Raw genomic sequence first — 16,259 nt, forward strand, 5'->3', positions numbered from 1 at the left:
TTTGTCCTTTGTTTTTAACTTCTTTCCCATAACTGACAGTACGCAACAGAGGAGAGAACTGTGCTATTTTCTACCCTCTCTTCTTCCAACTAGTTCATCTTCCACTTCTTTACTCTTGCGTTTTTCTATTTTTAGTTTTCTAGATGCAGTCTTTTGTGTGAGAACAACATACTCTCTTACAGCTGGCTCCAGTCTGCAAACACCTACTTATCAGGCTCTGTATTCTGATAAAAAAAAAAAAGTTCATCCTGGCCTCCATGTGTCCTCACAGTTGATCAGTGAGAGGATGCACAAAACACTAAGTTTTAAGTATGACACTTTAAGGCTTATTTTCTCCTTAGCTAGGGATTTACTTAAGGATGTGGCACAAAATCCCTTATCCTTGGTTAAGGAATCTTAATGCATTTACTGCACTGAAAGAAATGATGCAGCGCTAATTTTCTACAGCTATTGCTTCAATTCAGGAGGTGCAAAATATTATGACAACTTGTCTGTTTTGACCAAAAAGGAGATCACTGATTAGAGGAAGAAATCCAACAAAATATATAGTAAAAAATAAGTAAAATTTGAATTTAGACCATAAACCTGATCATGTTGCAGTTAAAATAGAGTCAGAGGTAACTTATATTTTTTTTCCTTACTTTAAGGTCTTATGTGAAACAGTTTAAAGGAGCAAGATGTAGCAATTGCAAGTGCAAAAATGAATACAGCAGTCCAAAAAGCAAGTTGGAGTCATAGACAGTATATTCAATAGGTTGAAATCCTATTTAATATGTGATCTATGGTTGAAGTGAGTTGTTTCTCCCCACCCCCTAGATCCTAGACTTGGGAAAAACTCTGCAGGCTGCAGGAGCACTGCAGGAGCAGCGATGATGTCAGAGGAGTGAGTAATCCAACTTAAAATGTTTCTTTGATCTCAGATGACATATCATGGACGTTTTATGACTTATTACAGAAAAATCACAGATTTCTCCTTTAACTAACTTTAAGGGATTACTTATGAGTAAGACCAAGATAAGCAGAAAATCTCTAATAGTAAAGTAAACATTTTAAGGTAACCTTAGGGAGAAGACTTGCAGATGTTTTGTGCAACTGATTTTATCTTAAGGAAACCTTAACTCAGACTTTAAGAAAAGTCCTATGTAACTTAAATGATTTTTGCAACTGGTCCCTGAACGTTTTAATAAATTTCTGCACCAAAATATGTTCCTCAATATGCACTTTCATGTTTGAAGTGAGTGTGAGGATGCTGCTTAAATGTTTAACTACACTACACCTCCCTGGGCTCACCACAGTCGCTGGTTTTCTACAGCCCGTCTCCTTCTCTGTTTCACACAAACCATAGGAGCTGGCTGCCATGAGCCTCACTTCTTGCCCACACACACGCACACACAAATTAGGGAGCACTTAAACTGTCACAACACAGTCATCAGGAGCTGTGAATGGAGGGGCACCTCCCTGACCCAGCAGTCCTCAGAGGGGTTCTCAGAAACCAACACGGTCAAATAAATTCCCCTCATCATTATCCTTGAGGCATTATCTAATTAGTGTAAATGCCTTCTCTGCAGAGGGCTCTCATTCTGGCAGCTTAGCTGAAAGTACCTGCCAAAGGACTTGTGAATGTATGGATTTGATGAGCTGTGATTTGTGGTTCTCAGGGGTAAAAGGAAACACAAACAGCAAACGCTTCGCTTTATTTGGTTTTTTTTTTCCCAAGTCAAATGAGTTGTTTGCAGCATAAATATGGGCTGGGGAATTCTAGATTGAAATAGACTTGGAAACAGCTTAACTGGCTGAGAAAGCATATGTATAGTTTCACTGAGGTTTGGGGCATGAGGGAGTTGAACGACAAGTCTTTTGGTATGAAGGACATCTTCCTGTCAGGGTGGGTGAACTGATTAAAAGGCGGCATGTCCAATGCTGAGGTTATCTCACTGCCGGTTTTGCTGCTAGCCTTGACTCAGAAACAAAGAGAGATAGTGCTGAACTCAGCGGTTCCCTCTCTGTGAGTGTGCACGTATGTGCATGCTGTCTATGTGTGTGTGTGTGTTGCTAAATTCTTCAGCCACTGCATGCAGCCAAAAGAACAGAGAGCACCTGGATCCAAGAAGGAAAAGAGACCATAGCGAGAAACAAAAACACACAGACATGTTTCTCTCCTCAGGTCTCATTGTCCACTGTTACCTTTTGGCGAATTTAAATCTGCTCCTTGGACACCTAGGATAAAAAGGCATACATGATCAAAAACAAAACACAAAGAGGCTTTCCCTAAAAGTCCTACTTGATTTTTGCTAAATTACTTCTTTGTGCACACTTGGCCACTGTGTGCACTGCCGCCTGCTCGGGCAAACAGTAGCCATCTGTGTCTGTGTGCGGGGCTGGAGGCAGTTGGAGGAGCACAGCACATGTTCCCACCGTTGCTTCCCTCTCTTAGGCTGACCCTGATTGAACCAACCTGGTCTGAGTGACGTGTGAATGTGGCTCCCATAAGGACAACAGCTGTCCGTCGGGTGGCCAGTGCTCACAGCAGCTGCCTGCATGTTAGTGTGTCAGGTTGGACTGATAACCAGGGAACTCATTAGACTTGACAGTTAGTTGTGTAAGAATGTATATCAACAGTCGGTAGAAGGAGGATACTAGTATCTCAGCAACAGTGAGACTTTTAATTTAGTGTGCTGCTGTGGCTGAAAGTAGTGAGTACAGGGATTAGATACAAAAATGGTGGCGTTTCCCTGATATGATAAAGACTAATTACTGTGATTAATAATTTTGTTTTTAATACCTCATCAAATAATCTTAATTACACTTTTAATAAGGATAAAACAGCCCAAAGAGATGTTTACTTGGCATTACTTTTTAAAATTCAGAGTTTAAAAAGTTAGGAATTTCATTGTGCGTAAAACAATGCACCCTTTTACTTTTTTTCTCCATTTCATTAGTTTTCACAATTGGAAAAGAAATATGTACAAAAGTACTGGAAAAAGAAAGCAACTTTGTAATCCTAGATTAAAAGTAGCTTGTTTTTATAACTACAATGTTGCATTTAACACATTTTTTCATTCAGTTTGACTCCTAAATTCCCTTTGCTTAAACAGAGTTAAAACTTTCTCTGTGCTTATCAACAGAGATACCGAATGAATGGGTTAACATGTTAGCTGGTTATTTCATTAAATCCCAATGACAGGGCTAGACTGAAGTTGCTGAACGGCTGAACTTGGCCCTCAGGCTGCTAACTGAATGGGCCTGAAGATATACCCACTGATCTTGATATTTTACAATGCTATGATGAGATTCTTCTAATATTCATTCATAGTCAGCCTTTCCATGCATTTATTACACTACAGTGGCGCCATATGACCTGAAAAATGGCCTATCAAAATGATAAAGCTATTGAAGAGGAAGCACAGGCTTACTGTTCTGGCAGTGGACTCCCTCGAAGCCCGGCTGGCACTTGCAGACGTACTCGCTGAAGACGTCACCTCGGCGAGAGTGACCGGTTACCTCACAGACGGCATCATTCTTGCACGGGTTGGGGTTGCAGGGCCCTTTTGGACGAGGAGGAGGGCACAGAAAAGGGGTCGGGTTAGGGTGAAGGACAGGGTTGATCTAATTTGATCTAAATCTATGAAAATTTTAGAAATATAATTAATATTTTAGGTTAGAGTTTGTTTCAGTCTTGTCAATCTCATTTTAAATTACTGAATGCAGTTTTAGAGCAGCAACAAGTCTAAGTACCAACAGGTGATTTATTTGTCTATACTGTCCATTTCTAACCTAAATTTGCAAGGAAAAAAACTCATTTCAACCTCAGAGGCGGGGCTTACCAGTCTCAGTCTCATTGCAGGTTTCTCCAGAGAAGCCATCAGGGCAGATACAGATGAACGGAGCTCCTGCCCCAGTCACGCAGGTTCCACCATTACTGCACACATTCACCTCGCAGTAGTCACCTGGAGAGACAGGGAGAGGAGAGTCACAATTTTACTATCAAGGTACACAACATAAAGCATTCAGAGAAATAATCGTCGGTGTTTTGGTCGTCTAACTCTTACATGAGTTAGATGACCAAAAGTTGATTGTGAGTGATATTTCACGAGGACAACTTAGATCATATCAATTTAGCTTTCAACCAAGGTTAAGTTCACTTGATCTAGTTTGTTGTTTTCAATTGAGGTTTTAGCCACTTTTATTCAAATGTGCGGTTTGGCAGTCAAAAAAACAGGAAAGATAGTTACTGTAAGGGAAAAGCATATTGCAAAACTGGTTGTGAAGCCAGTTTGATCCAGTTGTGGTTTGTACACTTCATCTCACATTCATAAATGCTTGACAGCTCAGCATTTCCTGTCAAACATCCGATATTTCCAGGCCCATATTTCAGGACAGGAAGAGGACGATCAGATATCACGGCAGTACCAACTGGTGAGTAGCTTTGGCGTTGTGCATTTTTGTTTCCTGCGCAAGTTTTAAGCATTAAAACCAGACTACATTTTCAATGAGAAAGATTAAAAAATGTTTAGAGTGTATCATCTAAAATGTTTTCTCTCATTATTAAGTTTTCCACTCCATTCTCTCGCTGTGCTGCTGAATAAAGAGTAAACAGCCTGCTGCAGGTTGGACGTGCTGGTCTGAACAGCTGAGTAAGCCATCACTACGCTGTAAACACAACACAAACACTGGACGCTTCTACCAGCAGCATCACTGCTCCCTGACAATCTGGCAGCTCTCTGTGCACGAGGGAAATCATGTCAGCTTGCAGTGGGTGGGGAAAGAAGGAATCAAGAGGCGTGTAGTGGCTTTCAAAAGCATGAGGACTGAATGAGCTATGATTTGCAGCCAGATAGAGTTTGGTTCCAAAAGAGAGATTTCTGCCCTTTGGAAAATATTACAACATTAAAAATTGGGGATCAAGTATGATACATGAGGTAACCTAGCTAGAATTTTAGCATCTAAACTAATATATTGAACAATAAAGCAGTAATTACATTCTTCTCAATATAGATACAGCACATAGCATTTTAGATGTCAACTTTTCAATTATACCCTGTTTTGACACTTAGAATGTGGGGGCAGTAAATAATTGGGAGGTTTTTAACACCCGTGAAGACAGGGAGGACATTTCCAAATCAAGACTCATCATTTGGATAATTGTTTAGGAAACTGAGGTTGGACCCCAAGTGTGAAATTGGTGGCTTCAGCACCACAGTGTCTGCCATACTGGCTAAAACGGATCTCTGACCCTGTTTTTTTTTTTTTTTTCCAACATTTCAGCGGGGTACCTCTTCCCACCTCACACAAAGTAGGCTCGTGGGAGTAGATAAATGTTTTTTTTTAGACTTCTATAGTAAAAGAAAGTGGCGTTTTAGTACCGTTGAGGGTGTAATTCATGGAGGCCACAAGACCACGGCTCAAAATGGCATTCTGAAGAGACTTCTAACTTCCTGTGCATCGTTGTGTCCTCCCCATCTTTCTAACCCTACACTACATGCCCGTCTTTCTTATTTTCAGCAGTTTACTCAGTGCAAACTCTGTCCAACAGTACAGACTAGCTCTTAAATGACCATACTGTACTTTATGGGCTGCATTTGTCTTATGATGTAAAACTACAGCCTCTGTTTATCCATTACCAATCAAGGAGATGTGGAATAGACTGTGTCATATATATACACTGAGAGAGACGGGAGAATGAGACAAAAAGAGATCCACTTTGCTGGCATCCTGTTTGGCTGTTTATCAACTGAATTGCACTTCCCATAGATGTCCAGTCTTATCAGTGCTGTATCCAGTGTCATGGCCTTCAAGTGCTTTCACATCCCATGGGACTCTTAGGCAACAGGCTAGACTGGCAACGCCAACACATCCTCATCCAAAACTGATGTCTGTTTATCTTTGGGAAGGAACACGACCTCCCTTCCTTCGTTGGCAGACGGCTCCCTTCAGGAAACCCTCTTGGTGCTGAGAAACAACAATATTGAGTAAATGACCTTCCAAGAATAGTTTAATGTTTCTTAAAAAGGGGCACTAGTATCCCTCGGGATACTCGAAGTAGGCTGCTTGACCTTTTTAAAAAATGTTAATATCAGTCATTCATAATTCCTAAAATAATTCTGCTATCAAAAATGAAAATGTAAGTTTGATTAAACCGCATCTTATTTTAACTTTTCCTATTTGCAATGCAATCTTAAACTGCCATAAAAACTGTCAGCTGCCATAAATCCTCAAAGCACACGGTGAGAGTTTTGGTATTGAATAACAGATGAAAATCAAGAAAATTGATTCATTATTAAAGTATTTCTAATGGGATTTACCTTAAAGAGCAGACACAGATGGAGCAGTGCTGTACTGTACGTCTCTATATAAGCTATAAGTTTTTTCTTTTCCAACCAAAAATGTTTTGAGCTATCAGATACTGATATTTGGCTGAAAAAAATATTTCAAACAGGGTATATTATTGGTACAAGTTTAAAAACTACTTCTTGTTGAGAAAATCTGATTATTGAACTTGAAATAACATCACAAGACCAGAGAGACAGACAACTCCAGACTTTAACTGTCACTTGTGGTCTGCCCAGACTGAGGAGTAATTTGGGGGGAGATTGCCTGGATTCATTGAGGAAATGAAATTTGTGATGTATTAGTCAAGGTGGTCGGCCAAGAGACAGTGGTCAAACCACCAGAGCCTCTTTAAAAATCCCCGAAGTGATGCCACTGTCTGTAAAAACAACATCTGTATGAAATTACACAGGAATTAAGAATAGAGCGTTTATTTTCTCGCCTGCTCATAACTACACACTTAACTCTATGAAATACGGTAGGATTTTAGCAGATTTTTCTTTGCACAAGAGTCATGAGACACACTGAGAACAAGAAATGACTTTGAATTCAACCATTTAAAGAAAATACGCAGCTTATGTTATGTGGTTTCCACCCCGAGTCAACTGTAAGCTCTGCTGCTGTTTCAGAGGAAACCAGAGACTTAACCTCTTGAACAGCTAACAGACAAATCCAGTTTCAGATAAGAGTAAGTTTATGTTACGAGGGAAATCTGTGGCTGTAGTTTCAGTTTCGTGTTTTTGAGAAATCATTGCTTCACAAATAAGCTCACTTTCAATTTCAACAGTTCAACCTGACACACCACAGGTTAAAGGATCATGTCAGTTAATATGAAAAAACACATATTTCCTCACTAAACTCTAGTGAAATGTAGCCTTGCAGATAATTTTGCAGTTAGGTTATAAGATGTTTGTCTCTGACATTTCTGCCTCTGACCCAATAAAGTGCAGGTGCATAAAATTTAGTTTGTGGTGCTCAACAACTTGGAACAACTCAAGACTTATCTCTGCATCTGAAATCACACACAATGCAGTACATACCCAAAACGAGTGCAATTGTTGTGTTGTTGTGAATGAACACTAGTATGACTCTTTTCAGACACACTGTTCATCACGTATAACAGCACTTCCTGTTTTGGGAGCAGCATAAAATCTCAGGGATGCATATCTAATAACCTGGACAAAAAAAAAAACTATCTGCATGGCTAGATACCAACCAATGCTTTTATTTGGGTAAATTAACCCTTTAAGCTGCTGCAACAGAAAGAAAAAATCACTGAACTTATCAGTTATCTAAAAATACATCAAGTATGAGCACAAAACTTAAGGTCTCACTGACCTCTATAACAACGCTGTTATTGAAGCAGTGACTCTTTTTATTACAGGAACTACAATTAAAACAAGCCTCAGCATGTTAATGTTGTCTTGATATTTCAGTAAATGTGGGTGTGGACCTGTAAACCGTTGAACCAACATAACAGTTGCTTCCATTATGTAAACAACACACTGATATTCTATCTAATTACTTGTGATAACTACAAAAGAAGGCCATGAGTCATCTGAGGATGCAGCCACACAAATCTATTTTGCAGCATTTAATAATGAAGTGAAAACACACTTATCAACATTACACCAGTGTTAACGTACCCAACACAGTGCCCGACTTTCTCCACAATGACAGATTAGGAAGGTATGTGGAGTTATGTTTGGCAGGGCACGCCATTTCCACAGGGCATTGTGTTTTTCTCACTCCTTATGAGTCATGGTCTGTGCCTTTCCCATAATGCATCAGCCCAAGAATGAGCTTCAAATACCAGACCAAAAACAGAGAGCGGTTAGAGTCAGAATCACATAATGATTCAGTCCCCAGTGAGACCCACAAACAAGGTTTACGTATGTGATTCTGCAGAAGGTTGAGCCACAGATACAGGGACACGGCTGGGGTTGGATATCATGTCAGTGCATGAAGCAATATTTCTATGCAAACAATCATCTTACAGAGTCGGTTATCACACTTCATTTAGGTACTGGTGAAATATTTTTGCCTCTGCACATCCACTTGCAACCTGGCTATGAAAGCTTCCAGAAAACTGTTAAAGGTACAGTGTTTAAGATTTACGGGATTTATTGGCAGAATATGACAGAAAGTGAACATAATATTCTTAAGTATGTTTTCATTAATGCACAATCAGCTGAAAATACAAGTTGTTGTGTTCTCATTGCCTTAGAATGAGCTGTTTATATCTGCAGTTTTCCAAAAAAGACACCACGCTGCTCTACAGTAGCCCAGAACGGCCTTTCGCATTTTTGGAGTTTCACACCAAATCCTACACACTGGTCCATTATATGATTGCAGGCATTTGCTGCTCCAGATGGCTGGAGTTGCATGAGTGACCCTGACGAGTCTTGTGTTTACTTCTTGGAAGCAAATGAGTGGCAGCACAACACATGCCGCGCATGTCTCATGTGGGAACTTCACAGAGGAAGGAGTCACTCCAAGTCAGTCAGCTGTTACTGAGCCCAGGTGAACAGAGAGAAAGAGAAAAACACAATTAAGGCTAACAGAGTAAAACTACTCTGGCTTGCTCTAGGAAGTCATTTAAGGGCTCTGCACCATGAATGAGGATGGAGACAGGGAAGGCATTTCAGGACATAGAGAGTGGGGGTGGACTCTGAGGACACTCACTGCAGTTTATATTAAAGAAACAGCCACTGGTTATGGAGATAAAATAGCATTTCGGATTAAATTGATCTAAGTGAGCAGGCAAGCCTTAATCAGTTTGATGCAAAACAAAGTCATTTCTGGGCTGTTTTACAGAGGTTTCACTGACAGAGCATGCTATTTGCCGCTTTTGGAAAATACACAGAGTGGGGCCGGGGCAAGAATGTCTTTCATCTAAATTACTCTTGATTTATCAAAGATGACATGGAATAAATCAGAAGTATGCACAAAATAATACACTTAGACAGTTTAAGAAGACTTTGATGGAAAAAGCTTGGTAAAGGGAGCTATGAAAAGAAGCAAATATGAAATGAGGTTACAAAGTCAAGGTCCATACATTTGCTCCTTACCTGGTGGTTGTGTAAGGGCTCATAAATGCATGCTTCTGAGTATGTGCATGTGCATTTGTGTGGTTACGTCAGTGCTTATATCTGATGTGTCCTGAGGCCTGAAGACAGTAAACGCTCTGCCCTCTGCTCTGTCACGCATACACTGGCATGCTGGAGTGTATAGGCTAGCAGGCAAGTGTGGGAACTCAGTGTTCCAGAAAGTCAGAGGGAAGCCTGCGTCACAAACATGCGCGTCCAGTCCCTGTTAAAACTGTTAAGGATGTGCTGAAGAATAATAAGAAGGTCTGAGACCTGTAGACCGCTGCTTATTCAGTCTGTTGTCAAACTGCACCACTGAGTGCTGGAGACATTAAGGAGAAGGGAACCTGGACATGTGTAATGGGAAATGGAATTATCGAGGCCAAGTCCACCCGTGTCCTTAAATAACCCGAGTCTTTTTAACATTGAGACCAGCAGTCCTCCAGCTGCAGGTGAGCCTCCTGTATTCTGTATGTGCTACTCCAGAGCAACATAGCCATCTGCTGCAGCTTCGAAAAAATAAAAAAACAACGGGCAGCCTCTAAAAATACACACAGGCGTCACGCACCATCAACAAAACAACAAGCTTTTCTCTGAAGTACTGTAACTGAAATGGAGCCTGGAATAGTAACACAGCAACAGTCTAAAATCAGTGGAGTTGCATGTACAACTATATATATCAATAAACCGCTGTTGCAAAAAGTTTTAAATTTTCTCTCATCATATAAGCCCAAAGATGTAAACAAGTATTCTTCTTGGATTCACGAGTTTGTCCTTGACTCAGTATTCAGCTCACATGACAGCGTGTAAAATATTCAACATGGCAGATTGGAAAGTGGGGCGGCAGACACTAATAAAGTGGCCCAAATTAGAAGATTCTCCATACTGCAATGAAACATTGATTAAGGAAGCTATTCAAAATTCAAATTGGAAGAAAACGAGCCGGTCGTGTCCTGAGGGATCTGGTGGGAAAAGGACTAATAAAGTCATCAGAGCTGAAGAAGACAGCAGCCTGAAGGGAAGACCCAATACAGGCAGATGGTAAGAGACAGATTTGACAATGGAGCGCGCACACACACACACACACACTCACATTTCTCTCACACACATTCAGAAACTGACACTCAAGAAATATGATTTTCCATCCAAAATACCCACAGGGCGGCAACAAACCATTATTTTCATTATCAATTAATCTGAATATTTTGTTCTTGATTAAATGTTTTGTGTATTAAATGTGAAAATATTACAGTAGGCTTCATCGAAACTTCCCAAAGCCGAACATGACTTTTTCCAGATGTCTTACTGTGTCCAACGAAGAGTCCAAACCTCAAAGACATTCAGTTTACTACCACACATTGCATGAGGTCCATAATCAGTGTATTATCTACAGTAGATGCCGGTTAATACACCGATACTTTGGAGAATATCAGCACAGAAGCTAAGCAATGTACTGCTGTCAGGCAGAAATTGCCTTTAAATAAGCCAAATATCACTCTCTCTGACTCAACCAGACTCCACTGGTAAAATCAGTCAGTTTATCTCACAGACCACAGGAGTTGCTGGTCTACTGGTTTGCTGCCTTGATGTATTAGTTTGTTTGTGTTATTGTGTGACTTTGCTGAATCCAAACTAAACCTTTAAAACATCAAAATCACACAATAACACTAACTAACTAAACATCCCATCAGCAGCTCCTGTGTTCTGAGGTAAGATCACTGTTAAAGAACCTAAAATAAGTTTAGGCTTTAGCAATTAATTAATTATCAGGAAGGTGGAGAGTTCATTTGTTTGACACCTGATTAATTAACTCTTTTTTTTTTCAGCTCCATTCCACTCTTTTGGTTCAGTTGTCATGGGACTTTGATGTCTGCTGCTATTGATTATGATATATACTAATGATATAATATCCATTCTGATTATATTGTACCAATATTCAATATCTAATTTAATTTTATCCCCAATTTTAGCATTTTCAAGCCAAAACACAATGTTGTATTCATTTTTTTCCCACAATATTGCTCTTTTCAGGGTACAAATTCCTCTAAAATACTGGAATGAAACTGAGAATAATACATTTTGTAAGGCAATAATGACGGAAACTTTATTAGTCAGAAAAAGAAATAGTGTAAGCTAAAGCTGCAATGATTAATTGATTCACTGATTACTAATCAACCATTAAATTAATCACCAACTTTTCTGATTATCAATAAATTCAATTCGTCATTTTTAGTCTTATTTTTTTTAGGAAAAAATGTCCAAATTCTCCGATTGCAGCTTCTCAAATGCAAATATTTTCTGGTCTCTTTACTCCTCTCTGACAGAAAACTGAATATCTTTGGGTTGAGAACAAAACAAGACATCTGAGGACGTCACTCGGGCTCTGGGAGACATTTCTGACATTTAATGGACTAAACAACTAATCAATTGATGAAGAGAATAATTGACAGATTAATCACTAATGAAAGTAATTGTTAGTTGGAGCCCTGTTGTAAGCACAAGAAAAGGGCGAGAAGCATAATTCATCCAATAAATTAGGAGCATCCGTCGCATTAGAAGAAAATTAAATTCCTCGTTAAGTACACGTTGACACGTTGGCAATCAAAACCTATTATACCCACTAGCAAATCTGCACTAATTTGAACTGAAAAGTATTCATATGCACCTGCCTTCCACAAATTACACACATACACACACTCCTGCCATGCCATTGGCCCGGCGTCTGGCTATATTTAGCCCTGGTTCACTCAGTTACCCTAAGTGGTCTTGTTGTGAGAAAAGACAGCCTCAGCCCTGACACAGAACGCCATTTTCCACTTCTCTCCCCTCAGCAGCAGACAGATTGGACAAGTGAGCTACAACCTGCTGAATTGAGCCTGATCAGGTAAAACACAGGGGATAAAAACCCTCTCCCCTCAGCTCTTATTCTGCCCTGTAAACATTCTGCATGACACAGCAGCAACAAGTCCCATCCCACCCCCAACTCCCTGACAGCGTGGAAAGGTCTCAGTGAGCGCTGTTGTGGGTGGAAGTTCACTGGCATGTCTGTGTTGGCGGCCGCATCCGGAAAAGTGACTCAACAGTGTGGTCAGCGCAACAAACCACACCTATTCTCCAAGGCAGTCCTGTTCCTGAACATCGAGGGACAAACATGTTGGGATGTGTGCTTCTCTTCGGGCTGCGTGCTTTTTCAGTTTCAATTTAAACAAAAAAGTGCATCAAACATTTATGATGCACCGAGGAAAAATTCAGCAGCCTGTCTGTCACACAGGCACGAAAGGACATTACAGGACAAAAAAAAAAAAAAGAAAATATTTCTTTCTGTTCCAAGTTACATGCCTGCATTAACCTCCAAATTAAACAAAATTCATGTCATTCCAAAATAAGTCACATGCTTGTATCTACAGCATGCAATGTGTATCAACAAGCACTGGAAAGCATGTGCACATGACTCAAAATTTAGTAAGGCTGCAGTTAAATGCAGCATTTATCTTTTTGTTAACTACAGGTTAACAAGGGGTATGTTTCTAAAGAAAGTTTTATGTTTCATAAGCAGATGCAATGCTGCAGGACTATTTTAATCACACATCTTATGTAATATGATCTACGGTTTGCTAGAGTTAATACTTTAGACAATGCTTCCCTGCACATTCAAAAATAAATCCAAGGATAGAAAATATGCCTGACCTCTGATAGTGAGGATGGATCCCAGAGGGAGCCAGCATGTCAAAGGTCGAGCTGTTTGTCAACTCAAAAAAGTCAAAAGTCTAAATGTTTCATGTGACAAGAATTACACAATCTGTCTTTCACACAATGCTAACCAAAGCCATGAATTCTGCCCTGTGCCACTGTAAAAAAAAAACCCAAAAAAAAAAACTGGTAAATGGAAAAGGAACATTTGTACATTTGGAAAATACATCATCATACCAAGGAAAACAAGCCTGTGTGACATGTGATGCCTTCTCCCACTGGTCTGTGAGCAGAAAACGAAGGCAGGAGGGGAATCAGGCCGTTTCAGCCTTTGTCCATCGGCCTAAATGTGTTTGATGCATGGAAATGCAAACAAAGCCAAACGCCAATGGCATGAGGTTAACACTAGACAAGTATAATGGCCAGCCTGCATGTGCCACGCTCCTTAAAAGGGGGCTCTCTACACAAAAATGCCCTAAGGTAAACATACATTCATACATGAGCGCCTGGCCTATAAAACCTGAAAAAGATGTGTACAATTGATTCAAAATTAGTATTTTTTTGATCTGTTAGATTATAAAATGTATCTGAACATAGAGATGAACAGTATTTCAATCAGACTAAATGTGTATGATTAGCCTACTTTTGAGTTTTTTGCTGGGCAGATAAAATAAGATGTGTTTGTGTATTTGAAATACTTAAAATACATAATAATATGTTGTTTTCTTCAGTTTAGGTCCACTGTGTAAGATTTATAGGGATTTATTGGCATCATAAGTCACCTGAAATTAAGACCCGTTGTGTTTTCACTACAGTACAATAAGGCCACCACGCTACACTGCCGTGTTCCTACAGGAGCCCAGAACGGACAAACCAAACACTGGCTCTACATATGGCCTATCAAGATTAATACAAGCTTTGTGGCGACCATAGGTTCTCCTACATGCTTGTGAGGGGAGGGTGAGACAAGGTGTTTGCAGTCTGAAAGCTCACCGTTAGATGCCACTAAATCCTACACACTGGTCCTCTGAAACAAATAAATGAGGTTAGTAAAGTTTGTGTTGTGGTGGATGCTGGTTGTTTGCTGGCATGAGCAGACTAACGTTAGCTAGAGTTGCAAACTGTTGGCGCTGAAGGGGAGCTGAACAGAGGAAAGACACTTGGGAACGCACACAAACGTCACATCCTTTAGATTTTCCCAGGGCAAATGAATACTTTTGGATTACTTCAAAATCAAACGCTGAAAATACTGCATCTCATAAAAAACTTTCCTCTTTAAACATCTAAAAACATTTTCAATGCAATTAAAAATGCATTTTTTCCATCAGGTTTTGTATTTCTCAAGCCAAAGACAGCTACAAAGTAGTGGAGCACTTGTCAAAGAAACCCTGTATGCAAGACATGCTTTTCATGAGTCATCAGAGCATCGCTTATCACAAAAGAAATCAAAATTTTAAAACTGAAATATTTTAAAGATGGAATTAAAAATGTAATCAAGTAAATCATGACAATGTGAATATAATCTAACTGTACATTTTTCAAATATAATCCAGGCTGATTATAGTTACTTATTTGTTGTAATCCGATTACGTAATCCTGATTACATGCTATTAGCCCATCACAACTATACTGGTCTACAATAGTATTGTCATATATATAATCTGATGTGTATATGATTTTTTTAGGCAGAATTTTGTGTATATTTGATAGTTTTTCTTAATTCAGGTTTAATATATACATATATTTTGCTCTTTTTGTGTTTATAGTTATTTATAATTATTAGAAAAATACCAGAGAAAGTTTAATTTCAGTGTCCTGATATCATTTTGGACAATAAAGTTTATTGCTAAACTATAAAATATCCTGCCTCCATTACATATCTTTGTCACAAGTGTTTGACACTATTAAGGGCTCACTGTACTGCATGTGTGTTTATGTATATATTCAATATTCTGCATACTTCATTCTGCCTAATATCTGTATCAGTACAGATACAGATATTAGTACCCTTTACTTCTCAAGGCTGCATGTAAACTGATTCACATGGTACCTTTAAGGTCAGACCCAAATTGAGGCAACTTCAAGCCTAAAATGTGTAAAAATGACTTTTTAATTGAATACTTTTTCTCATACCAGTATTTTCGACTTTATTGTGACACATTTGATGAGCAAGTACTTGTAATCTGTAACAACAACGACAACAAAAATACACTTTTTGATGTTTTTGTGCCCATTTCTCTGGCTGCAGCTGTCTACTGTTGCAGCTTCAGATCCAAACAGTGTCTCACTTCTCACATTCCCACACGTTCCTGTCAACTTATTCAAGGATCGCTTGAACTTGTCCACCTACAAAGTGCCCGCTGCTCCCGTTACTTTGGTGATGAATTGACGGTGGCACTTGCGCCAGGCGGGCGGAGATTAAATCATCACATTACCACACAACACTCAGCGAATAAAAAAGAAAAAAAAAACAGAAAAAACACACCGAAGTGGGCGGCAAATTGACAAGTACGTTTCCACTGAGGGGCACGTTTAAAAAAGGGTGAGAGGAAAAGACTCACAGAGCAACTTTAACGGACAATGCAACTTAGACAATAACCCGCCTCGCGCTCGGGGACGTTAAAACTGTAAACAAACACAAAGAGCCAACTTACCGTTCACCGCCAGCACCAGACAAGCTGCGAAAAGTTGCAGCCAGAGGAAAAAACTCTTCTGCTCCTTCATAGCTGCCGGTTTTTCTTTTCTGTCAGCTGTTGTGTGTCTACGGTTCGTTAGTTAAAGGGACGTGCGGACCGTTAAAGAGGACAGCGGCTCTCCGGACGTTGCCGTGACTGAGGCTCGAGCTTGTTGTGCGGCTCTAAACTCCCAGGCAGCAGGCGTAGAGCAGGAGCACGTGCGCTTCAGCTCTCAGCCAATCGCGGCCTGGCTTGTAATTGTAACTCCGCCCCCCTTCCTTCTAGTTGTCCATGAACAAAAAAAATAATAAAAGAAGTAGATCACCCTGGAAACAAAAGGAGCGTTTATGGCTAATGTGCTGCGTGAAATTGAATGTCTTGATTAGGATCTTTAATATAAAACCCATCAGAGGGAAAATAATTACTCCACTATTTTGGTAATTGCAGTCACATTTAACCTGTGACCTAATTAAGTGTT

At 39.7% G+C, this 16,259-nt stretch overlaps 1 protein-coding gene across 4 annotated transcripts in view; it reads right to left on the minus strand.

Annotated features, from left to right (window-relative positions):
* Positions 1–15,958, minus strand: part of mfge8b (milk fat globule EGF and factor V/VIII domain containing b) — a 29,070-nt gene extending 13,112 nt beyond the window's left edge. For 2 of the 4 annotated variants that reach the window (XM_084733965.1, XM_084733964.1), the window contains exons 1-4: positions 15,761–15,958; positions 3,825–3,947; positions 3,414–3,545; positions 2,185–2,217 (exon numbers count right to left, since the gene is read on the minus strand). In XM_084733965.1, the coding sequence (XP_084590091.1) occupies positions 2,185–2,217; positions 3,414–3,545; positions 3,825–3,947; positions 15,761–15,830 (358 nt within the window). In that variant the 5' untranslated portion in view covers positions 15,831–15,958. The remainder of the gene's footprint in view (positions 1–2,184; positions 2,218–3,413; positions 3,546–3,824; positions 3,948–15,760) is intronic. The other 2 variants (XM_084733967.1, XM_084733966.1) reach the window with 1 other exon arrangement.
* Between the last annotated feature and the right edge of the window lie 301 nt (positions 15,959–16,259).

The sequence above is a fragment of the Lutjanus erythropterus genome, chromosome 13 (assembly GCF_056507025.1).
Source record: "Lutjanus erythropterus isolate fLutEry1 chromosome 13, fLutEry1.hap2, whole genome shotgun sequence".
In the NCBI taxonomy this organism is placed as follows: Eukaryota; Metazoa; Chordata; class Actinopteri; order Lutjaniformes; family Lutjanidae; genus Lutjanus; species Lutjanus erythropterus.